Source organism: Sorex fumeus, unplaced genomic scaffold (genome assembly GCF_029834395.1).
Source record: "Sorex fumeus unplaced genomic scaffold, SorFum_2.1 ptg000014l, whole genome shotgun sequence".
In the NCBI taxonomy this organism is placed as follows: domain Eukaryota; kingdom Metazoa; phylum Chordata; class Mammalia; order Eulipotyphla; family Soricidae; genus Sorex; species Sorex fumeus.
In genome coordinates, this window is record NW_026606071.1 from 25,776,297 (window position 1) to 25,798,539 (window position 22,243).

General features: G+C 42.8%; 1 protein-coding gene and 1 pseudogene across 2 annotated transcripts in view; both read left to right on the plus strand.

Annotated features, from left to right (window-relative positions):
* The first annotated feature begins 306 nt into the window (after positions 1-306).
* The window catches only part of CCNYL1 (cyclin Y like 1), a 48,682-nt gene continuing 26,745 nt past the window's right edge, over positions 307-22,243 (plus strand). Inside the window, exons 1-3 of one of the 2 annotated variants that reach the window (XM_056111600.1) lie at positions 307-886; positions 17,399-17,473; positions 19,397-19,431. In XM_056111600.1, the coding sequence (XP_055967575.1) occupies positions 565-886; positions 17,399-17,473; positions 19,397-19,431 (432 nt within the window). In that variant the 5' untranslated portion in view covers positions 307-564. The remainder of the gene's footprint in view (positions 887-17,398; positions 17,474-19,396; positions 19,432-22,243) is intronic. The other variant, XM_056111599.1, reaches the window with a different exon arrangement.
* On the plus strand, positions 20,355-20,535 carry LOC130021209 (uncharacterized; annotated as a pseudogene).

Consider the following 22,243-nt stretch of genomic DNA (forward strand, 5'->3'; position numbering starts at 1 on the left):
GTCCCCAGCGCTCCGCGAGGTGGGCGGGGCGGGGCGGCCGGGGGCGGGCCTTTGTGAGTCACGTGCGTGGGCTGCGGGGCGGGAGCGTGGCGGGAACTCTGGGCGGGATTGGGCCCCGGCAAACCAGGTGATCTCAGGACGCCTTCCGGTTGGTGGGCGCGGGCCAGGTCGCGCTGCCTTCAGTTAGGAGGCGGCGGCGGAAGGAGGAGGAGCTCTGGCCGCGCTCTCTCCCGGCAGTGGCTGCGCTTTTCAGCGCTCGTCGGGTTCCCACCCCTTTTAAATAAGCTGGGCTGGTCACCGCCCTCGCAGAGTAGTTGACTCGGGGGAGGAGGCGGCTGCAGCGCGGCAGCGGGGGTGCGGCCGGGGCCGGGGCCGGGGCCCTGCCCGGGCCCGGCGAGCGGGGTCGGAGGGGGCGAGCCAGCGGGGCCAGAGGACTAGCGGGGGCTGCTGCCAGGACCCGGGCGCGCCATTGTTGGGGGAGGGGGCGCCTGCCCAGGGCGGCGGCGGCGGCGGCGTCGGGGCAACTGTGCAGCCCACGGCGGCGAGGAGCGGTGGTGGCGCCCCATGGGGAACACTCTGTCCTGTTGCGTGTCCCCCAATGCCAGCCCCAAGCTGGGCCGGCGCCGGGGGTCCGCGGCGCCCGACGACGCGGCAGACACCTACGGGGCGGCCCCCGGGAACGCGGCGGCGGTAGCGCGGGAGCCGGCGACCGGCGCCGGGAACGCGGTGGCGGCCGCGGCGGCAGCGCCCGAGCCGGCTGCGGCGGCCGCCGGGGACGCCGTGGTGGTGGCGCCGGAGGCGGCGGCCGTGGATCCCGGCGAGCTGGATTTGGGAGCGGGCGAGGGCCACCACCTGCAGCACATCAGCGACCGGGAGATGCCCGAAGGTAAGGGGGCGGCGGCCGGCGCGCCCTCCCTCGTCCACTCCGGAGCGCAGCCTCTGGTGGTGGCGGCCCCCCCACGCCCGGGGACTCGAGCGCCAAGATCCTGCCCGGAGTCAGATCTCCGGGATCCTGCCCGGAGTCCGATCCCCGGGGCTCGGGCGCCGGGGTCGCGCCCGGAGTCAGATCACCAGGATCCTGCCTGGAGTCAGATCACCAGGATCCTGCCCGGAGTCCAATCCCCGGGGCTCGGACGCCGGGATCCTGCCCGGAGTCAGATCACCAGGATCCTGCCCGGAGTCAAATCGCCGGGGTTCGGGCGCCAGGATCCTGCCCGGAGTCAGGTTCCCTGGGCTCGGGCCCCGGGATCCTGCCCAGAGTCGGATCCCGGTGCTTGGATCCCGGGGCTGGTGCGCCGGGATCCCGTCCGGAGTTGGATCCCACAGCTCTTGCTTCAAGACATGAGCGGAGTCGGATCCCGGGGCGCCTTCGCTGGGATCCTGCCTGGAGTCGGATTCCCGGGGCACCGGGACGGAGGTTGCTCCCCTCCCCTTCTTCCTCCCCGTGGCCGCTCAGTGTCTTGAACCTCTCGACACCCAAATCTCCCACCCTTTCCCATTCATCCCCAGCCTGACCCCGAGACCCTAAGGCGCTATTTGAACATCCCTTGGGACTTGACTTTTTTTTTTCTTTCCTTTGTTTCTTTTTTAAGATTCACTCCCTTTTCACAGTGAAACGTCAATACCCCTTTACGGAGTCTCCCTCTCCTGTGCGCTAACTTATGCATAGGTGTGTGGGCACCTGAGCGTAGGAACCAGGTATGGGCTCCGCTGTCCCACCCGTTATCTTGGTCCCTTTTCTTTAAGTAGTTGACACTCAGGACAATTGTGACGTAGATGTTTGGGGTTTCTTTAACTTCATAATAGAGACTGACATAGGAGAGTTTACGTGCTGTTTTTAACAGGCAGATGGTTTTCAGACGCCTTGAAGGAACACTGGTTTTTATTCTTTTCCAACCACAATCTGAACAGTGGAAGAAAATGGTGGGAGAGGAGGCTTTTAGAAATGGTGAAAGGATTGCTATATTACTGGCAGAGCAGCAGAGAAAGGGGGTTACTTTTTTAAATTTTATAACCTAAAGGACACCCTGTCGAAATTCCTTTAGGTAAAAATTTCTCACTTGCGGCCAAGTATTTCAGCTCCGCTGCGTGGACCATTCCACACGTTGCCCTTTCCTCAAGGAGGCTGGCGTGGATTGATACGACTATGGCCAAAAGTTTGTAGAGAAAAAAGCAGATGGAGACTTTGATTCCCTAGTGTTAAGGGTTGGGAATTAAGATGTCAGATCCTGCATAAGTATGCTTGTCTCCACTTCTTCCTCCCCCGCTTGCCAGTAGAATTCTGTTCAGTTGTAAGAACTAAGCACATTGAGGTGGAAGTTCTTCACTAAGCTCAGGTCTGTGGGTGTAACAGAGGTGGAATGTTTGATATATTTTTTTTTTTGTTCTTGAGTTTTGGAAAGGGATGAGACTAGGTAAGAATAATTTTGGATAACAAAGTGGTTCTTTAATGAAGACTGTTCTTTAAGTCAAAGACTTTGTATCATTAAAAAAAGTCAAACCCAGAATAGCTCATTTGTTTCATTTAAATGTCAAAGATTATTTCATTTATGTAGGGCAGATACCATATTGCTCTTTTATTTAAACTTACATTGGACTTGTAACTTTTCTAAGAGAATAATTAAGCTTGTGGATCCACCCATTTGATGGATATGCCTTTGTAGCTGGGAAATGCTCCTTTTCAGAATATTCAAATATTGTGAAAGAGTGAATAAACTATATGAATTGTGTCTTTAAACGCAAAGCATGTAAGTACTTGCAAAGATTTCTGCACTGCTTGGTGCTAGAAGATAAGCCTCTGGCAAATTTTTATAAATCAGATGAGTAGTGTTGGACAGGAGATCAAAATCGAACTTCTGTTTAATTTTTTTTAAAGATTTGAATTCTCTTTAAGATATACAGTTTTATATAATGAGTAGTGTTGGATGAGAGACCAAAATAGGACATCTATATAAATCTTTTAAGATATACGCTTTCATGCATGTCTTATTTGGGCACTTTCAGTTACCAATGAGAACATGTACATTCTCTTTGTATTGCTTGTAAAGAACTCGAGACTTAGAAATCTGAAATATGAGTCACATAAGTACTCAATATTAGAGACCCGCATGGAGAGAGTAGCTATGTCAGCTTCAGTTCTTGGGGTCCTTAAAAACTTATTAGAGTGCATCTTGTATTCCTAATTTTACCATATGGTAGGCCTATCTCAAGCTTAGTCTGATCTCGCAACCATTCCAAGTTTCTTGTACATAGCACACATCCTGTCTGTCCATTTATTATAGTGAATAAGGATAAAGGAGAGGAGAATACCAGCCAGGGAGATGACCAAGACTTGAGTAAATGCTTTGATGTGAGAGGTCTGGGTCTGATACTCTGCCCTGCCTGGTCTCCCAAGCACCGCCTGGGTTGACACAGAGCTCTAAGTGGGGAGTAGCCTTTGAACACCGCCAGGTGTGGTCCCAAAACAAAACCAGTAAAGGTAGAGGTAATGCAATAATAGCCCAAGTCTACTAATCAGTTAAGTGGGGTTGATATATTTTATGTTGTTTTGTTTGTTTTTTGGGCCCACATCCGACTGTGCTCAGAGCTCATTCCTGGTTCTGAACTCAGGGATCGCTCCTGACCAGTTGGGAAACCAACTGGGATGACGGGGATCAAACCTAGATCAGCCACATGCAAGGCAAGTGCCCTCCCTTCTGTGCTGTCATTCCAGCCCCAGGTTGATATGTATCAGTTTGTTCTGATGATCTCAAATTGAAGGTGAGCATGTAAGACTTTCAAAGCAGTCATGAGGGCTGATAAAGTACAAAACATTAAGCACAAAGCTATGATAAAGGAGTATTAAATCAGAAAAATTGAAAAAAATAGATGTTAGGAGAATGGAATTTGCTTTCTGTATTTTACAGTTAAATTTCAATTTGTTGTCATTTTCCCCCCCTTAAAAAGTGATCAGATAAACTTCAGTTTCATCATTTGTCTATTGTTTCCATAGAAACAAGGTCAGGATACCAAATCCAAAGTACAGTCACTTTGATAGTTTGCCCTTTATGTCTTTATTTCCATTTTATATTAGTTTCCCAGGAAACTGAGAAATACCTACTTAGATGTAAAACATTTTGACTGTTCTTCAGAGGGAAAAAAAATTGCTAAAGTGGTTGCTTAGATGTAGTCTGCTTTTTAGGGGCTGGAGGAGAATGGTTCTTAAGGTTTCAGCACATGATTTGGGAGCTCTGGGTTTGTGCACCTCTGCTGCAAGTACCCCTCAGTAACCCTCAGACCTGCTTTTTAAATGATGCACTGCTTTGATCGGGAATGTTTAAGAGTATGACGTCCTTTAACAAATTCCCAAGAACCTCTTGTTGGTTTCCAGTAGACGCAAACGCATTTTCTGGTCCCTTGTTTTTTTTTTTTTTATAATTTTTTTTTTAATGTATGTATAGTAGAACTGGAGCGATAGCACAGTAGGTAGGGCATTTATTTGCCCTGCACGTGGCTGATCCAGGTTCATTTCTCGGCAAGCTACCGAGAGTATCCCGCCCATATGGCAGAGCCTGGCAAGCTCCCCAGGGCATATTAGATATGCCAAACACAGTAACAACAGGTCTCACAATGGAGACGTTACTGGTGCCTGCTCAGGTATATTGATGAACAACAGGAGGACAGTGCTACATTGTAAAGCTGATGGTAGTATCCATAACACATAAGAAGATACTAAAGTCCTCTTACTTGGTTTACTGCTCATCAACTTCCCATACAGCCTTTTGTGTTCTGACCTTAGAAACTGTAATTTGCTGGCTAAAGTACTCTTTCAAGTGACTCTATCATTTGAAAGTACCCTTGTGCACAGGAGAGGCAGGGAAGGAAATTGCAATTCTGGATGGAAAAATCTGAGCATTCGATGTCCACACACACTCTTTCTTGATGACTGTATAAAGCATTTGTGCCAAAGATTTAAAATAATAAGGCGTTCTCTCACACTCACATCCAAAACTCTTATTTTGGGTAAATTTTTAAACTTATATACATATAAATAAACTATTTTATAAAATAGGATCACTATTTTGTAAATTTGGCAGTGATGGAGCCAGGGAAATCATGCAAAGGGCTGGAGTGTGTGTAGAAGTCCTGAATTTGATTTCCGGTATCGTATGGTTCCCCAAGCAATACTGCTATGACTCCAGAAGACAACAGCAAAAAGCAGTGAAGTGATGAAACAATGCTATTGGATCTGTGCTTGACAGCTTGAGAAGTGCTTCAGGATTTATTTCCTATCCCTTCACGCAGCACTTATTGCCTGACGTTTAATGACAGTGCAGTGTACCACCGAATGATTGGCGCATCATTCAATTACCTCCTCTATGAGTTAGGCATCTTGTATAGAAAGCCCTAACTATTTAATTATGGTGCTTTATGTTGAGGGGACAGATAAAAACTGATGTGTTTGTACTTCCATATAGAATTTAGATGGTATATTTTGTCTTATGACTTAAATCCATATTCTGTGTCATTGTTTAGAGTGCTTAACATTAAATGTCTTTATTCCAAATCAAAATTACCATTGATTTTCCACTAGAAATTAATCCTCTTTCTGGTATTTGTGGGTTTTGGTGGTAGGCTTCCTCACGTCTTTAATTATGAATACCTACCAAAGCATCACTGAAAGAGTTGAAAGCAGTGTGGATATAGATAATAAGTTAAAGACAGCATAAAAAAAATCTTAAACTTAGACTGTATGAATGAATTGGAGGTTTGGAAGAAGTAACTAGTTTAGGGTATCCTGAAATGATTTGGGGTATATTGAAGGTTATTTACATGACATTATGTGTCCTGATAAAGGACCAACAGTTGTGTATAGGAAAAAGCCCTTCTGTATTTCAGATCCAGTATTCTAGAGAGCCCCCAGGAATAACCATGTGAGAAATTAAGCATGAAATGCAGCGTATGCACAAGGTCCTGAGTTTAAGCTCTAGCCCTGTTCTCTGTAATTAAGCCCGGTGGCTCCTGTGCAACACTGGGTGTGGGCTTGTTGACCCCCCAACACTGCTGAAACCAGAGCTACATGTTATCACTGGGCTTGAGCACTAAACTGGTCTCAACTTGGATGAGTATCAGTGGGAGTGACACGGGGGCTCCCTGGACCCTGCTGGGGAGTTCCAAATGTCAGATATCGAGATGCTAGGGAGAAAGTAGAGGAGAGTGTGCTTGGGTCAGGAAGGAGGGCAGTTTTACAAGGACATGACCGACCCGAGTTCGAGTTCTCCGCCCCTCTTGGAGAGCCCGGCAAGCTACTGAGAGTATCTCGCCCGCACGGCAGAGCCTGGCAAGCTAACCGTGATGTATTCGATATGCCAAACACAGTAACAACAAAGTCTCCAATGGAGACGTTACTGGGCCCGCTCGAGCAAATCGATGAACAATGGGAGGACAGTGACAGTGATCTCCTGAGAGAGGCCTTCACGTTGTGTGAGGACAGGCATCCACTCAGATCCAACCTCCAGATGGGGATGTGCTTAGCTGTGGGCAGGGGACAAAAACTTGACAGGGCAGGTGAGTTTCAGGAAGAATATGGTAGATTCTTTTCCTTATATGCCCACTGTGCCTTTACATAAAGTAACAGATTTCAGTTTGATTGTATCAAAATCACTGGAGAAATTATATGTATGGGAATGGTATTGATTACTTTTTACTAGGGGGAGGTTTTTGGAGGGGTACAGGGAGATACCCTGTGTTACTTGGAAGCCTCTTATGGTATGATGTATGATGTTTGAAGGAACCTTGTGGTGCTAGGAACAGAACCTGGGGCTTCCATGTGCAAAACATGTGCTCTGGTCCTTTGACTTACCTCCCTAATCTAATGGGTGTGTGTGTGTGTGTGTGTGTGTGTGTGTGTGTGTGTGTGTGTGTGTGTGTGTTTGAGTTTAGGGCCTCACACATGCAAGGCAGGCACTTTGCTGCTGAGCTGCCTTCCCAGCCCTGATGTTACGATTCTTAAAAAAGAAAAATCAGATTACATTGTGAGAACAAACAAGGGTGGAAGCAAGGAGACCAGTTAAGAGGCTAATGCAGTAGTTCAGATGAGTCAGCAGTGACTTGAACAAAAAACAAGGTCCTAAAATAGAATGACTTGAAGAAATTAAGTAAATCTAAAAGCAGGTAGCAAAAATATGAATGGACAAGTCACAGAGAAAGAAAAGACGGGGGACTGGGAAGAGGGTTCAAATGGGAGAGCACGTGCATCTTGAGGCCTAGAGTTTGATCCCTGGCCCTACATGTCCTCCTCACATCCCTGCAGTGCAGTGTCTAAGCACGGTTTATAGGACCCTATTTTATTTTTGGGAAACAAAATGGTTTATTGAAAGAAATTTGTATGTGAGGGGAGAGAAAGAGAGATACGTCTTAATGAGCGAACACAAGCTTCTGGAGAATGACTTTTGGTCGAATGTCAGAGACAGTTTCGCCAAGTTGTCTTGGCCTGGAGTTCTTTGCATCCATGAAAGCTAATCTGGGTGTTGTCACAGGGAAAGCCTCACACTCTAGAGGGTCCTTTTATATTCTTAGCGGAATGCAGGTCCCTATTTTAATAAAACAAGAAGCAGATGCCCCTTAGTCATATCTTTTTGCACAATTGAAATGCAAAATAAAAGTTATGCTATACTTTCCTAAAAGGTAAAGGTAAAGGCCCTCCCGTTGATCGTCGATTTGCTCGAGCGGGCCCAGTAACGTCTCCATTGGAGACTTTGTTGTTACTGTGTCTGGCATATCGAATACTCTCGGTAGCTTGCCGGGCTCTCCGAGAGGGGCGGAGGAATTGAACTCGGGTTGGCCATGTTGGCCGCTTGTAAGGCGAACGCCCTACCCGCTGTGCTATCGCTATACTTTCCTAGTGGAAGAAAATCTAGAACATGGCATTTTTGGAGGAGGCTGTGATAAAACAGTGAAATTTAAAAATTTTTAAATAGTTCAACCTCAAGAAGATCAATTTGGCATAGCCTCACTACGCTGCATTTAATCCAGATATTCCACTTTGAGGAATCTGTCATAAAGATGCACCACAAATGTGAAGCCACATATTTGCAAAGTTTTTGCGGCATTATTTCCAATAGTAAAATACTGGAAATAGATGTCAAATAAGTGCTGGTCAGATAAACTGGCCTATTCACATAGTGGAGAATTAGGAGCTGTGAAAAGAATGCAATTTCTCTCTACTGTTATGACATCACCTCCAGTACATATCACTGACAAAAAGCAAGAGAACATGCACAACCACAACACCCAAAAGGAGAGAGAGAAAAAAAGGGAATGCCCTGCCATAGAGGCAGGGTGGGATGGAGGGATGGGGGGTGGGAGGGATACTGGGATCCGTGGTGGTGGAAAATGGGCACTGGTGGAGGGATGGGTATTTGATCATTGTATAATTGAAATCCAAGCACAAAAATTTGTAAGTCTACAACTATACCTCATGGTGTTTCACTAATAAAAATTGAAAAAAAAAAAAGACATGCAGTAGCAACCTACGTGCCGGAAGCAGGAGGAATAATACATCTTGCTTATTAAAAAGCAATTTGCAGGAATTTTTGCTTGATTGCATGACTTTATTTTTTTTTTTTCCTTTTTGGGTCACACCTGGTGCACAGAGGTTACTCCTGGCTCTGCACTCAGGAATTACCCCTGGCGGTGCTCAGGGGACTATATGGGATGCTGGGAATCAAACCCAGGTCGGCCACGTGCCAAGCAAACGCCCTACCCTCTGTGCTATTGCTCCAGCCCCTGACGTTATTTCTTTTTAGTGAATAGCCAAAGCCATATTAGCTAAAGATACTTGAATATGAGTGAACATTTCTTATGCTTTACAAGAAATGATAAGTGCTTTTTATTTTTTTAAATTTTGAGTTAATTTGTGCAAGCTTTGTTGCTTATTTTGACTTACATATGATACAGATTGGCCTTATATTTCATGTCTCACAAATAATGTCAATATTGGACGTACCTTTTTTTGGGGGGGGGCAGGTCACCCCAACAGTTCTCAGGGATCACTCCTGGAAGGGCTCACATATGGGACCATATGTGATGCTTGGGATTGAATCTCGGCCAGCTGCATGCAGGGCAAGCATCTTACCTGCTTGCTATACTGCCACCCAGCCCCATGAACATACCTCTTTTTCTCTTTTTTTTTTTTTCCACATATGAGAAAACAGGCCCTGAGTTATACATTGAGTTGTCTTAAGATTTTTAAAAAAGAGACTTGATACATCAAGAATGTGAATTCCAGATACATGGCATCCAGGAATAGAATCTGTAGAATGACTCACACATAGGCCTCTCCAAATGCTACTTTTCTGGGGTGCCAGTTCCAGTGTAGGTACTAAGGAGAAGCAGCCAGGGATGGAACCCAGGGCCACACACTTGCAGAGGATGTGATGTCACTGGAATCACTCCTTGGTTCTGGTTATGGTGTTGTAACAGGGAAAGCCTTGCACTCCACATGGTCAATTTTAACTTGGGGGCCTAACCTTAAGGTAAGGAAAGAATTCACTTTAACAAGGTTAAGTATGGCACCAGAGAGATAATACAGAGGGTAAGGTGCTTCCCTTGCGTGTAGCCAACCCCAAGCTTTATCCCTGGCACCCCATATAGTTCCCTGAGCTCTCCAGGAATGATACCTGAGCACTGCTGGGCATGGCTTCAAAATAAAAGTAGCTGTTTTGGGGAGGTTAAAACAGTACTTCAGGGCTGGAGCAATAGCACAGCGGGTAGGGCGTTTGCCTTGCATGCGGCAGACCCCGAGTTCAATTCCCAGCATCCCATATCATCCCCCGAGCACCGCCAGGAGTAATTCCTGAGTGCATGAGCCAGGAGTAACCCCTGTGTATCATTGGGTGTGACCTAAAAAGAAAAAAATAAATAAATAAACCCAGTAAATTTGAATGTCTAATGAAAAAGAAGTAACTTAAACCCAAACCCAGAAATATTCTTTTTTTATTTTTAAGTGGGCTTTCACCTCTGCTTTTTCAAGTTTTTAAAATTTATTTAAAAAAATATTTTTCTTAAGCCACCATAATTTCCAAAGTTATTCATGGTTGTAGTTTCAGGCATGCAGTGTTCCAACATCAATCCTGTTGCCAGTGCTCATTTCCTGTCACCAGTGTCCCCATGTTCCCACCCCCCTGTCTGCTTCCATGACAGGTACATTTTTAAGTTTGGTTGTTGTAGTTTGGATCTCATGCTAAGTTTTGTTGGTTTTGCGGCTCTGATACATAGATGTCTATGTATCTACACATCTTTACGCCTCCAGTGTGTAAGTTATGTGCCTCTTTTCCCAGTTGCCTCTGATTTGCCTCCTCCTATTTCTCCTCTTGATTTCTGTCCTTCACTATCCTTCTCAGTTCAGTAATCTAGGGATCAGGGTAATCTGCATATCCTCTCTTTGATATCTCGCTTTCCCTTGTCCTGTTATTCTATATCCCACAGATAACTGAGGTCATTTAGTATTTGTCATTCTTCCTTGACTTACTTTGCTTAACAAGATATCCTTCAGTATTTGTCATTCTTCCTTGACTTACTTTGCTTAACAAGATATCCTTCAATTCCATCCAAGTTGCCGCAAATTGCATGATTTCATCCTTCCTTACTGCTGCACAGTATTTCATTCCACTGATCCACTGATCTGTCCTTGGACACCTAGATCAATTCCAAGGAGTTTAGTTCACAAAACCAAGAAAACTGCTCTCTAGAAGTATTTCAGAAGTATACTTCATTATACAACCTATCATCTTAGTAACATGAGTTAAGGATTAAGACAAGAGAGACAACCACGGTAGATTAAGGCACAGAGATGGCTGGGAAGGCCAGGGTTGGGAGAATTGTCAGAGGTTAGACATGCAGAAGCTAGTCTAAAGAAAGCAGTAGATTGGGAGAGTGTGCTGTGTGTCCTTGGATGAGCAAGGCTAGCCCATCAGCTATGAACTGCCTGTCTGTAGTGAGAAATGGGCAAGGATATAAAATAGTTTGCCTGGTAGTTGTAAAACTTGAAATGTTTGTGTTCTGTGCCACCAAATGAACACAGTGGAAGAATGGAGGGTTGATAAAGCAGTTCTGAAAGTACAGTCAGCCTTTATGTAAACTAGTGAGCCAACCAGCACTTGGCTCAGAAACTGCTGACGTCTTTTCTTTAATTGGATGATATTGAAATCAATATGTCGAGATCAATTTTCTTCTGAAGTATGTGTCTTCTGTCAGATAATTTTTTGGTCATTACTTCTCCCTCTGAGACTTTGACAAGGAAAAGTCATGTATTGACAGTTACAATGACACAGTTTTAGCACTTTCAACCCTAAAGCACTTCACTTGTTCTAATGTATTTTTCACATTTTTAATGTGTGCAAATAAGAGCTTAAAATCCATAGATTAGAGGAAAGCAGTACTGATGGTCATTTGCAGATTTCCTTCTCTAAGAAATGTTTACATTGAGACTCAAGCTTAATTTGTTTCTGAAGTTGTACTTTCCTGGTGTCAACATATCATGCTGTCAAATGGCAATATAGTATTGTTAAAGTGTTGAGTCTTTAAAATGCAGTTTTCATCATAGTAAAGGAAAAAAAGCCAATGCAACAGACCCTGAGAGTCTCCCTATAAACTAAGCTGACTGAAGTGGGGTGAGGGGAGAAGGGGGTTTGGAATGGGGACAAGAAGGGACCTAGAGGTAGTAGTGGAGGAATGTTGACATTCCCATGCCAATGTGGTTCAATGACACTATAGCCCTAAAGCATTAATAAAAACACTTGTAAATTTTTAAAAAATGCTTTTAGTTATAACCCCTAATCATGCGCTTGAGTACTTCTATATAAAACATTCCCAGAGGTTTCCTGAAAAAAGTCATTTTTTGGGAACCAGACATATGTCAGCTGAAATGTAACTTGCTGACATTTCTTGTCAATGTGCAGGCATATAGGCTGAGAAGTGGCTAGAAGGCTTTGTTTGTAGTTGGCACTTTTTCAATTGTGAGGACGATAGCATCGGAGTCTGCGTCAGTGTTCCTCAAGCCTCTCCCTTTCTGACCTTGTTTCATTCCTGTGGCTTCCTTGTCCCCGCGAGTCGCGTGCTCCCCAAATACAGAATTTTCACCTGTCGTTCTCCCTTCCAGCATCTGGGCCCTGGTTGATGAATGCTGGTCCACACCATAACATAGTGGATCATAGTCTCAGACAATGGGGAAAACAGAGAAATACTGGGCCTGGAGCGATAGCACAGTGGGTAGGGCGCTTGCCTTGCACGCAGGTGACCCAGGTTCGATTCTGAGCATCTCATATGGTCCCCTGAGCACGGCCAGGGATAATTTCTGAGTGCAGAGCCAGGAGTAACTCCTGTGCATCACTGGGTGTGACCCAAAAAGAAAAAAAAAAACAACCCAGAAATACTGTGTTTGTATGTGAATGTGAGTTTACTATCTAATGGCTTCAGTAGTCTATAAAATAGTAAGATTGTCATTGTTTTTACCAAAAATTGTGTTATATAGAAAGTTCTGTGCTTTAGAATATTAATATTTTCTGAAAAACTCATACAAATTGATATTATATCCCTAGTAGATACAATACGTGCAAGTATGTATAAATTACAGGCAATTCCCCAAAGTGGAAATAACACCATTAACTGTGGAAAAATGGTCAAACTGTGGAAAAAATGAAAATTAGAATTATAGTAGGGTTTCTTCAGCTCCTATTTCGCCCAGTATCACTAGCTTGAGTAGACACTAAAGTGCTGTTACTGGCAGTATTTTACACTGATTGATTCCCCTATCAGTGTAAAAGAGAAAGCAACTTCAGCCTTCTTCATTGAGCCAGAAAAAGAGCCGATCTTTTGGTCATCATCACACTTTTTCATTTTGGTGGTGGTGGGGGCTCAATTTAGTGCCCACAGTCAGAGGTCACTCCTTCAATCATCAGCCAAGCAGGGCCAAACAGTTCCGTGCTGGGCCCAGCGGCTGTTGCTTTATCCAGGGACACAGTGGCTTAAGGGGCTGGGGAGTACACTCCGTCCCATAGGAATTGAGGTGGACTCACCAAGCCCTGAACTATCTCTGCCTTGCTCAGATCACCTCACTTTTGAAGAGATAATATATTCTTTAGGGGGCTGGGAAATATTGTAGTGCCCAATCCAAGTTCAAGTCCTGCCACTTGGATTGTCCCCCAAACATCACTGGGTGCAGCCGTGGAGGCCCCCGAGTACCAATGAGTGTGGTTTGGAGGCCCCCAGCACCTCTGGGGTGGCCTGGGATCCCCAACACGGCAGGGCCTAAGCTCCACTGTATCTTGGGTCACCTGCACTGAACTGACAGCCCGTTGGTTGAGAATCATTGGTGGGACTCTTGAAACTACTGAGCACTGCTTGGGAGGCCCCACCTCTATCTCTCTCTCTATATATACATGTGTATATATATTCCATACAAACAAACAAACACTGTCCTCCCGTTGTTCATCGATTTGCTCGAGCGGGCCCAGTAACGTCTCCATTTTGAGACTTATTGTTACTGTGTTTGGCATATTGAATACGTCACGGGGAGCTTGCCAGGCTTTGCCATGCAGGCGAGATACTCCCGGTAGCTTGCCGTGCTCTCCAAGAGGGGCGGAGGAATCGAACCCGGCTCAGCCGGACTGGCTGCACACAAGGCAAACGCCCTACCATTGTGCTATTGCTCCAGCCCATATATTCCATATATATGTATATATCCCATGCATATGTTTTTAAATCAATAGCTATACATAGGGAAAAAAATTACTGATTAAGATTAAATTTTTTTAAACCCCAGGAATAGGAGTTTGGGTATGTATCCATTATACAATATATGCTACAAAAATATTACTAATAATATAATAGCTTATAAGTTGTATATTGATTAGAGCTGTTTTTAAAAAAATACATATTTTTTTATGTAGAGTATTGCTATTCATTCAGCCATTGATTAGGCTGCTTGAATTGGGCATGAACTCCACAAAAAATATATATATATATATATATTTAAAACAATTAAATACAAGCAATGGTTGTGAGCTTATGGGTTGAAAATTTCTGTTCATGTCTAAGGAAAGCCAATATTCTATCTAACCCCGACTTTAGTGTGATTATCCTAATTACTAATTAACGAGGTCATTTCAGTTGATTTTCTTTAACAGATACTATCTCAGATTAGTTTAAAATTACATGTATTTTCTTGAAATGAGTTCCAGGAGTAAATTAAGTACTACTTAGCTGAGAAATTAAATGATCTTTTCCGAACCATCTTGGTTTGCTCTCATCTGTTGATCTGGCTTGCATCCTCGCTCCCCTCCTCATACATGTGAGGGCATCTGGCCTTGCCAGATGCGCTCAGGAGCCTCGGCAGCCGGTCTGGACCCTCAGAATATTCCAAAGGGGCATAGATGAAAAGCGGGTAAGTGGGGGCCAGGCCATGAGACTGGGGGCCACGCAGGGGAGGGGGGGGTGCAGGAAGGAAACTAGGTTGGAAGGGGACCTTTGAGTACTGCTCCCCTTTGCCCTCGCTTCACCGCTTGGGCAGCCCCGTGGTAGGAGAAAGACCTGTTGTTTACTTGGCACTTGGAGCTCATTTTGCTTTTTTCCTGTGTTGTTATTTGTTTTTATCTCAGCCTTCTTGATTTTTATATTTATATTCACAGTAGCTCACACTGGTTTGGGGGAGTTTGTGTGGCTGTGTTTTCAACCTCCTGTTTTGATTTTGGTATGAAATTTTCCTGGACTCTCACTGAAAGTTGCTGATTAAAATTTATCATGCCACAGACACTAATACATCATATGGCTACTTCTGCATATGTTTTAGGTTAAAAAATAAGGTAGGCAGTAAGTCATGCATCCTTATGGCAGCCTTTGGGGTAGAGGCAGCTGCGAAAGCCTCTGCAGAACTGAATTCATTTTTCCAGAAAGCTAACATTATCTCATTTTGCAAATATGTGAAAAAAACTTTAAAATGAGTCTTTTTACATAAAAATGTTGAATAGAAGATTCATTAATAAACTCAAATGCAGGGAATTTCCCTGAAGAACAAAGCAGTTGGTTTAGCTATGTAAATTTCTGGTGCTGGCTGTATTGTTAAAATGGATGGTTCGGATTCCTGTTGTACCAGGAAGTTCACATAAGGTTCTGTTTACTTGGGGAGAAAAAGATTCCAGGTACAGGAGTTTGCGAAATGTTAAGTTAGTCTTCACTACTAGAACAATTTTTTTTTTAAATCAGTGTACAATTTCAATTCTCCAAGAGCCAAGGATAGAGCATATTTTTATTTAACCACCCAAACATTCCCCCTACCCCCACTTTTGTATAAAATTGAACTATTATTAATTTCAGATTTGGTAAATCCTGCCTTTTCTCGACCTTGGTCAAGAATGCCTATTCTCAACCCTTATCTTTGTCCGCTTTCTTATAAGATTGGTTAAATGACTTCAAGATGGACTTTATCAAGGACTGTTGGATGATTTTCTTTTTCTTCATTATGTTTTGAGTTCATACCTGGCAGTGCTCAGGGATCACTCCTGGAGGCACCATGCCTGCTCCACCTTCTGTGCTCTCTCTCCTGCCCAACTTTCTTTTTCAAAAGTATTTTTTTGCTATTGGTTGTTTTTTTTTTTTACCACATCCAGCAGTATTCAAGGACTAGGCCTGACTCTGCATCAGGGACCTTATATACGCCAACGATTTGAACTGGGTTGGGAGGTGGGAGGGAGGGTGGGGGGGTGGGCAGTGTGTGCAAAGCAAGCACCTTAACCCCTGTATTCTCCTGTGCCCCTGAAAACATCTGTTTTCAATGAGTTGATACGTTTATTTTTTTAGTTTTCTTCCTCTTCCCCAAGTCCCTTCCCTTTATGGTTGTCCATACTGCTGTGATGATGGTGAGGGACTCACACGGCAGCTGTGCTATCTGAGAGGCCTTTGGTGCTAGAAAGACTGTCCTGAGCTCCTGCCCTTTGAGGCATCTCCCGTCTCCACCTCCCTCCACCGCCTCCCACCCCCATTCCTTTCTTTTATTTGTGATGCTTGGAGGCAGGATGGGAGGGGAGCGAGAGAGAGAGAGAGAGAGAGAGAGAGAGAGAGAGAGAGAGAGAGAGAGAGAGAGAGAGAGAGAGAGAGAGGGTCGTAGTACCTACACTTTTAGCATCAGTGTGCCTAGTGATTTGCACACGCTGGCTGAGAAGTGTGTACCCTTCAGTTGTGGCGCACAGCTAATGGGTGTGGTGCTCTCCAGATTTACCGCAGTGCTAACACATGTGCTTTGTGGAGGCTTGCAGTTCCTGGTCCTGATGTGCACACATCATTTCACTGTGCTGTTTGCTAGGGGTCTTATCCCTTGTAGTGCCTGCACACTTGGCTGAAGTGTGGCCAGAAATTGTTTGGGGGCACCAGGGATCACAAGGCAGCTGAGGTGCCAGGATGGTGCTTGGCCCATTTGGCCCACTGGCCAATAGGAAAATTGAATTTGTGGGCATATAACTTGCAAGGGAGGTGCTCTAAGCCACTGACAGGATTTTAGTCCCTCCCCCTCCCCCCAGTTCTCACCTCCCCCCACCTTCTCTCCATGGTGCCTTTTGATCCCATCTAGTGGCAGTTCAGGAAAATTCAAGTACGTATTTTGTATTGCCTGAATGGAATATTCACCTACCTTTATGCCAGGTGTGCTGGCAGCAGACTTATCTTGATCTGGGTTTTGATAAGCAGCCCTGCCCTTATTTAAGCTACAAATGAATCGTGTGATTTGGAAGAAAGAAATGAGAATTTAGCTTTGGAAGTTGAGAGCAAAATTGAAGAGATACTTTTTCCCCAAGGAAAGTTTTCCTAGAAAATTACAACATTGAGTTTTTATGCAGTTACCTTAAATCTGTTGTGATAGAGTCCTCAAGTAAACCACAATTAATTGAGTTCATTTGTTGAATGAGGCTAGAATTATGAGTCATTTGGTTGTTCAAAGTACATTTGTTAAAAATGAATTTTGGCATATTTGAATCTCAGTTGATACTTCAAAATAATTGACTATATAGCATAACTTATTTGTTGAGACCATTCCTGGTTGACTATTTCTAACTCTGATATACATAGGAGGGGGACAGCACATAATTCACCTGACAGTTGAAGAGATTACTTAAGAGACAAGTTTTTTTCTCTTTAAATCTAGGATGTTTTAAAAAACATAACTTCCTCTTCCTCTTAGAATTGTCTGTAGAATTTTTGTAACTCTGAAATCCCAGGAGAATTTTTTATTTTGTCCCCTTTATTAAAATTGGCTTTTTATTGTTAGTAGAAACTCTCCCCGTCTGTTAAAATTGATGTGTAACTATTTTTTAAATTATGTATTTTCCTGCCTAACCAAATGTTCACACCATTTCCTCTTCTTCCTTCACAGACTTAGCTTTGGAATCAAACCCTTCTGATCACCCTAGGGCAAGCACAATCTTCCTCAGCAAATCACAGACCGATGGTAAGACATATTTTTTCTCTTGAGAAAAAGCTTGACACAACTGTTTTTATTTTGTATATAATAGAAATTATTAAGAATATTAACACTCAAATTATTCTGCTTTTTCATGTATCCACTTATCTTAGTATGTGACGATACACTTTCATTTAGTTGTTACTGTTTATTAGTAACTCATGGACAGTTAAACATCTTGCCACCTTTTTTTAATTGACATTGTTGACCTCATGATTTGATGTGGTCTGTTTCTAAATATATTTCCCTTTCTGAAAAGAGCACACATCTTAAAGGTGAATGACAGGGTGTAGGTCAAAGTTAAGTTTTAAGATTTTACTAGACCTAAACTGAAAAATTATACAGGGACTGAATCCATGAAGTGGATTGCATTTTACACAATACCATATGAGAGGATCTTATATCCAAATTTATGCTACTCTGAACTTTTAAGTTATTTAAAATTTTCTCTCCTTAATATAATTCCACCCATGGGTATATCAGTGCAGACATGCCCAAGATGGGGTCCGAGGATGTCAGCCTCAGCATGTGCAGCATTGGAAGTTACCTGTGTCCTGCTTCTTCTAGGATGAGAATCAGCACTGGGGGAATTTAGCTAATTCTGCTTGCTTACTTGGCCCTCTTACATAGGGTTTAATGACCATATGTGGCAAAGCTGTTTTAGTTGATCACGACAGTATGAATATAGGTGAAGGGTCCATATTATTTGATGTCATGCAGCACAGTGAAAAGTAGAGTGCTGCTTATACTAACATTTTCAAAGTGTGTGTACTTGGTCTCGTGTCAATGATTTCTGGTTAGGTTTGCTCTATTTCTCAGTTTCTTCCAGAGCTATGGGATGCTCATAGACACTTTGGAGACAGTTAAGAAAGGCTGTCCCCTCCCTTTGCTCTCCAGTTGTAGGTAATGTGCGCCTCTGATTCCTGTCTTGAATTTTGGGTGGGGTGGGGGGATGGGGGATGGTTAGGGTGATGGGAGTGAAGATCACTGTTCACCCCAACCTTCTCTGAAACTTTGATTCTTCTGGCCTTTGTTAGAAAAAAATTATCTTGAAATATTGTAGAGACATTAATTTAGGTTAGCAAATCCAGTTTAATACTAATTTAAGGTAGGTTACTTTTTAGTTGTATAAAGACCCATTGATTTTTTTAAGTAAGTAATTTTAATAGATTGCTAATAAATGCTTCAGGATGCTTCCAGGAATACTCAGTGTCTAGCCAGTACCAGGTTCTTAAAGTTGTCAGCAGTTCAATCTTCACAACTTTAAGTAAGCTGTGTATGAATGTAGTCTCAGAAAAGTACCACTGAATAAGAGTTAGGATATGCAATGGCACCATTTGTCATCTTAATTGTTCACTTTCCTTAATTTTCACAGGACACCCCTCCCTTTTTGGTCATGTAGAGTTATTTGTACCTAATTTAAAATTTGTGTTAGGTACAAAACTTTGGAGAAGGACAGGGTTTTAACTTAGTGATAGAGTTCCTGTCTTGCATATGTGAGACCCTGAGTTTGATCCCCCAGCACAGCAAACAGTATATTTTTAATTGAGGTGAGATTGGTTTATACCTATAGAGTTTCAGAACTATAGCTTCACACCTTGACAAAATCAATATCCCACATCAGACCCTCCACCAAAGGTCTGGTCACATCCATCACTGTCCAGCTCACCTGTCCACATCTTCTACATCTCTCCTGCTATGTTGTCAGACTGTGAGAATTTTTTTTTTTTTAGATTTTACTTAATGAACCTCATTTTTATAAGGTGCTGTAATTTTGTTTGAAATTACTTTAAAAATACAGTGGAATTTTATTTCATATTGTATATTGATAATCAATACATCAGATAATTATCAAGTTTATTTTCCTATATTTGTATCATAATTGATCGGTTAATTTTTTTTTATTTTTAGTGCGAGAAAAGCGGAAGAGCAACCATTTAAACCATGTAAGTAAACAGTTGAAATATAAGAAGTCTGTAATTTGAATAATTAATGGTGCCATGATTCCTACACTAACATAATGGACCCTATACAATTATTGTGGACCTCTTTCTCCAATCTTTAAATTCTCTTCTTTTTTCCTCATTATCAAATGTAGCCAGAAAGTTTTGGACTTGCATTTTTACTTATTCTTTAAGGGGTTTGACATTTAAGTTACAGTCCAGTAATATACGTATGGTATAAGTTTCTGCCTTAATTTGCTATCTTATTTTTATTTATTTAAATATTCCCTATCAGGGTTAATCTAATTCACCCCTTTTAAAAAATATTTATTTATTTATTTGTGATAGTTAGGGGTTAATTACTGCTGGTGGTGCTCAGGAGACCATATGGGATGCTGGGGATCGAACTCCATTTGGCCGCATGCAAGGCAAACACTCTTCCCACTATACTATTGCTTCATCCCCAACTGTCCTATTTTTCAAACTAAAAGTAACAAAAAATGCAAACTAAGTAAATTTTGAATGCTATTGACTCTCTGTTGTAGTTTGGCTTCCTCGCTCAACCATCACCTTAATTTTCCCCCCCGCCCCCCGTTCCCTCAATATGTATCCTGGATTTTATTAAATGAGAATGTTTGTTATTATGACCTTGTAAACATTTACCGGTGACCCATATAATTCTGTGTCTCTTGGTGTACACCACTCCTCTTTTTTCTGGTGTACAGAAAATATTTATGAAATCTGAGCAAGTATGCACTTTTTAAGAATAATGCAGTCCCTATTTTCCTAGCCAGCATTATCTCATACAGACAAATGCAGCTCCCTGTTTGGTTTTCCTGCTTTCATAATTTTTTTTAATTTATTGATTGTATTCACCTGCCTTTCTCTAAATGCTTTCCCGTCTCACCCAAATGTTACATTTTTGTCACATGCCTATCAAAAGTATTTTATTGAAAATATTTGATTTGCAGTTGTATAGTCAAAGGTGCTTGAGTCATTGGCATGTGAGGTCAGTACACATGCATGTTAGTCTTAAGTTCTGATAGGAATGATGTGCAATTATGCTGCCATTCTTGACTATCAGGACATGACTGGTGTGCAGAAACTAATGATGAAAATTTCTGCTTGGCAGTGGCAGAAGTTAAGTCTCCTATATTCTATAGAGGGATTATGTAACGTAAAAGAAATAGAATTTAGAACCTCAAGAAATAAATGCTTATCTCTTTATTGGAAAAGAAAAAGAAAAAAAAAGAAAATATTTGCACATCTGTTACCTTATTTTCCTTGGGGATAAGCTTCCCAGGCTTTTGACATCCTACTCCAACATGGAGCTGGTTTTTCCCTAGGTCTGCTCTGTGCCTGTTTTCCTGAGCTATCTCAAGTCATCTGGAATCTCATATAGCTACCACCGAGTGTTGGATCCCCTCTGTCCTAGATTCTGTGTTTTCCTCTGCCTTGTTAGACTTCCTTTTACTGGAGCACATTTTCCTGAGAAAGGGAGCATGGCACAAGGTTTTCAAGATCAAGCTTTCTATTTGATGCATTCCTGTATAATAAAGTATAAAATTCTAAGCTGAAACTCATTTTTGCAAGTTCGTGCTCTTCAATCTGTTGACATTTGTGATAAATTATAACCAACTTTATATTTCCCCTTGCCCAGTCCTTTCTTTGGAAATCTTTTGATACCTTCCCTAACCCTGGGATTCTGAAATTTTGTGCTATGATTTTGTGTGGATGTTTCAGTCTTATTGGAGTAGAGGATCTCTCTTCCCTGTGAGATTTTTTTTTTCTTTTATGTTTTCTCTGTCCTCCTGCCCCCACACTCCCCACTATTCCTATTTTTAGCATGTTGGGCTTCTTAAGAGAGGAGGGTCCCAAACATATTTGACCTACTGACCCCTTTTCAGGAAAAAAGGTTTTCTGAAACTGCATTCCTTTACCACTGCTAAAAATCTCCATCCTTTGAGATTACCAAGTGCTCCCAGTTGCACCTGAGATCCCACCACCCCCTGGATTGTTCCAGCACCACCTGGGGGGGCAGGGTACCATCCACTTTGGGAAGCACTGCCCTGACTGAATCCTGCCTGGAATTCACAGTTTCCTCCCTTCTGTTCTTTTGTTCTGCTTCCTGGGATTTCATTGACTTTATCCTCTCTTTCGTCTTATTTTTAATTTAGAGAGGTATCATTCTTTTTTTTAATAGTATTTAATTATTTCGCTGATGTAGTTCCTCTTCTTTCTGAGGGAGTTTAAGAAATTTTTGGTTTTCATTTGCTTCAGATTTTTACCACCCGCGTCATTCCCTTTTTCCTGCTTTGATGCCACTCTCTTATTGGAGGCTTCCCTCTTGTGTGAAGGGCCCTGGCTGTCTCTTAAAAGCTGAGTGAAGCACTGTGAGTAAGCAGAATTGTTAAGTTGTTGTGCCTCATGGCAAGGATTTAGGACCACACTTCTGCTTTCTGCGTTCAGAACCTGCCTTTGGTTCTGAAGGATGCTCTGGCTTCCTTGGTCCTGTCCGAGTCACCAAGATCTGTAGATCAGCTTCTTCTGTTCTTCTGTGTCACTGTCAAAACCTTTAGAGTCTTTTCAAACATTAAAAACTACCTTCTTTTTTTTTTTATCTTCACCTTTTAAAATTATTTTTAGGGAAGTAGTTTTATTTAGGGACAATATAATCTGAGGAGGATGTGGCATTGGCTTTGAGCTCAGTCCACCCGGGTTCAATCCCTGGTAGGAGTAATTCCTAAATGAAGAACCAGGACTAATCCCTGAGCATTGCAGGGTGTGTCCTCCAAACAAACAACAAAATTCAGAA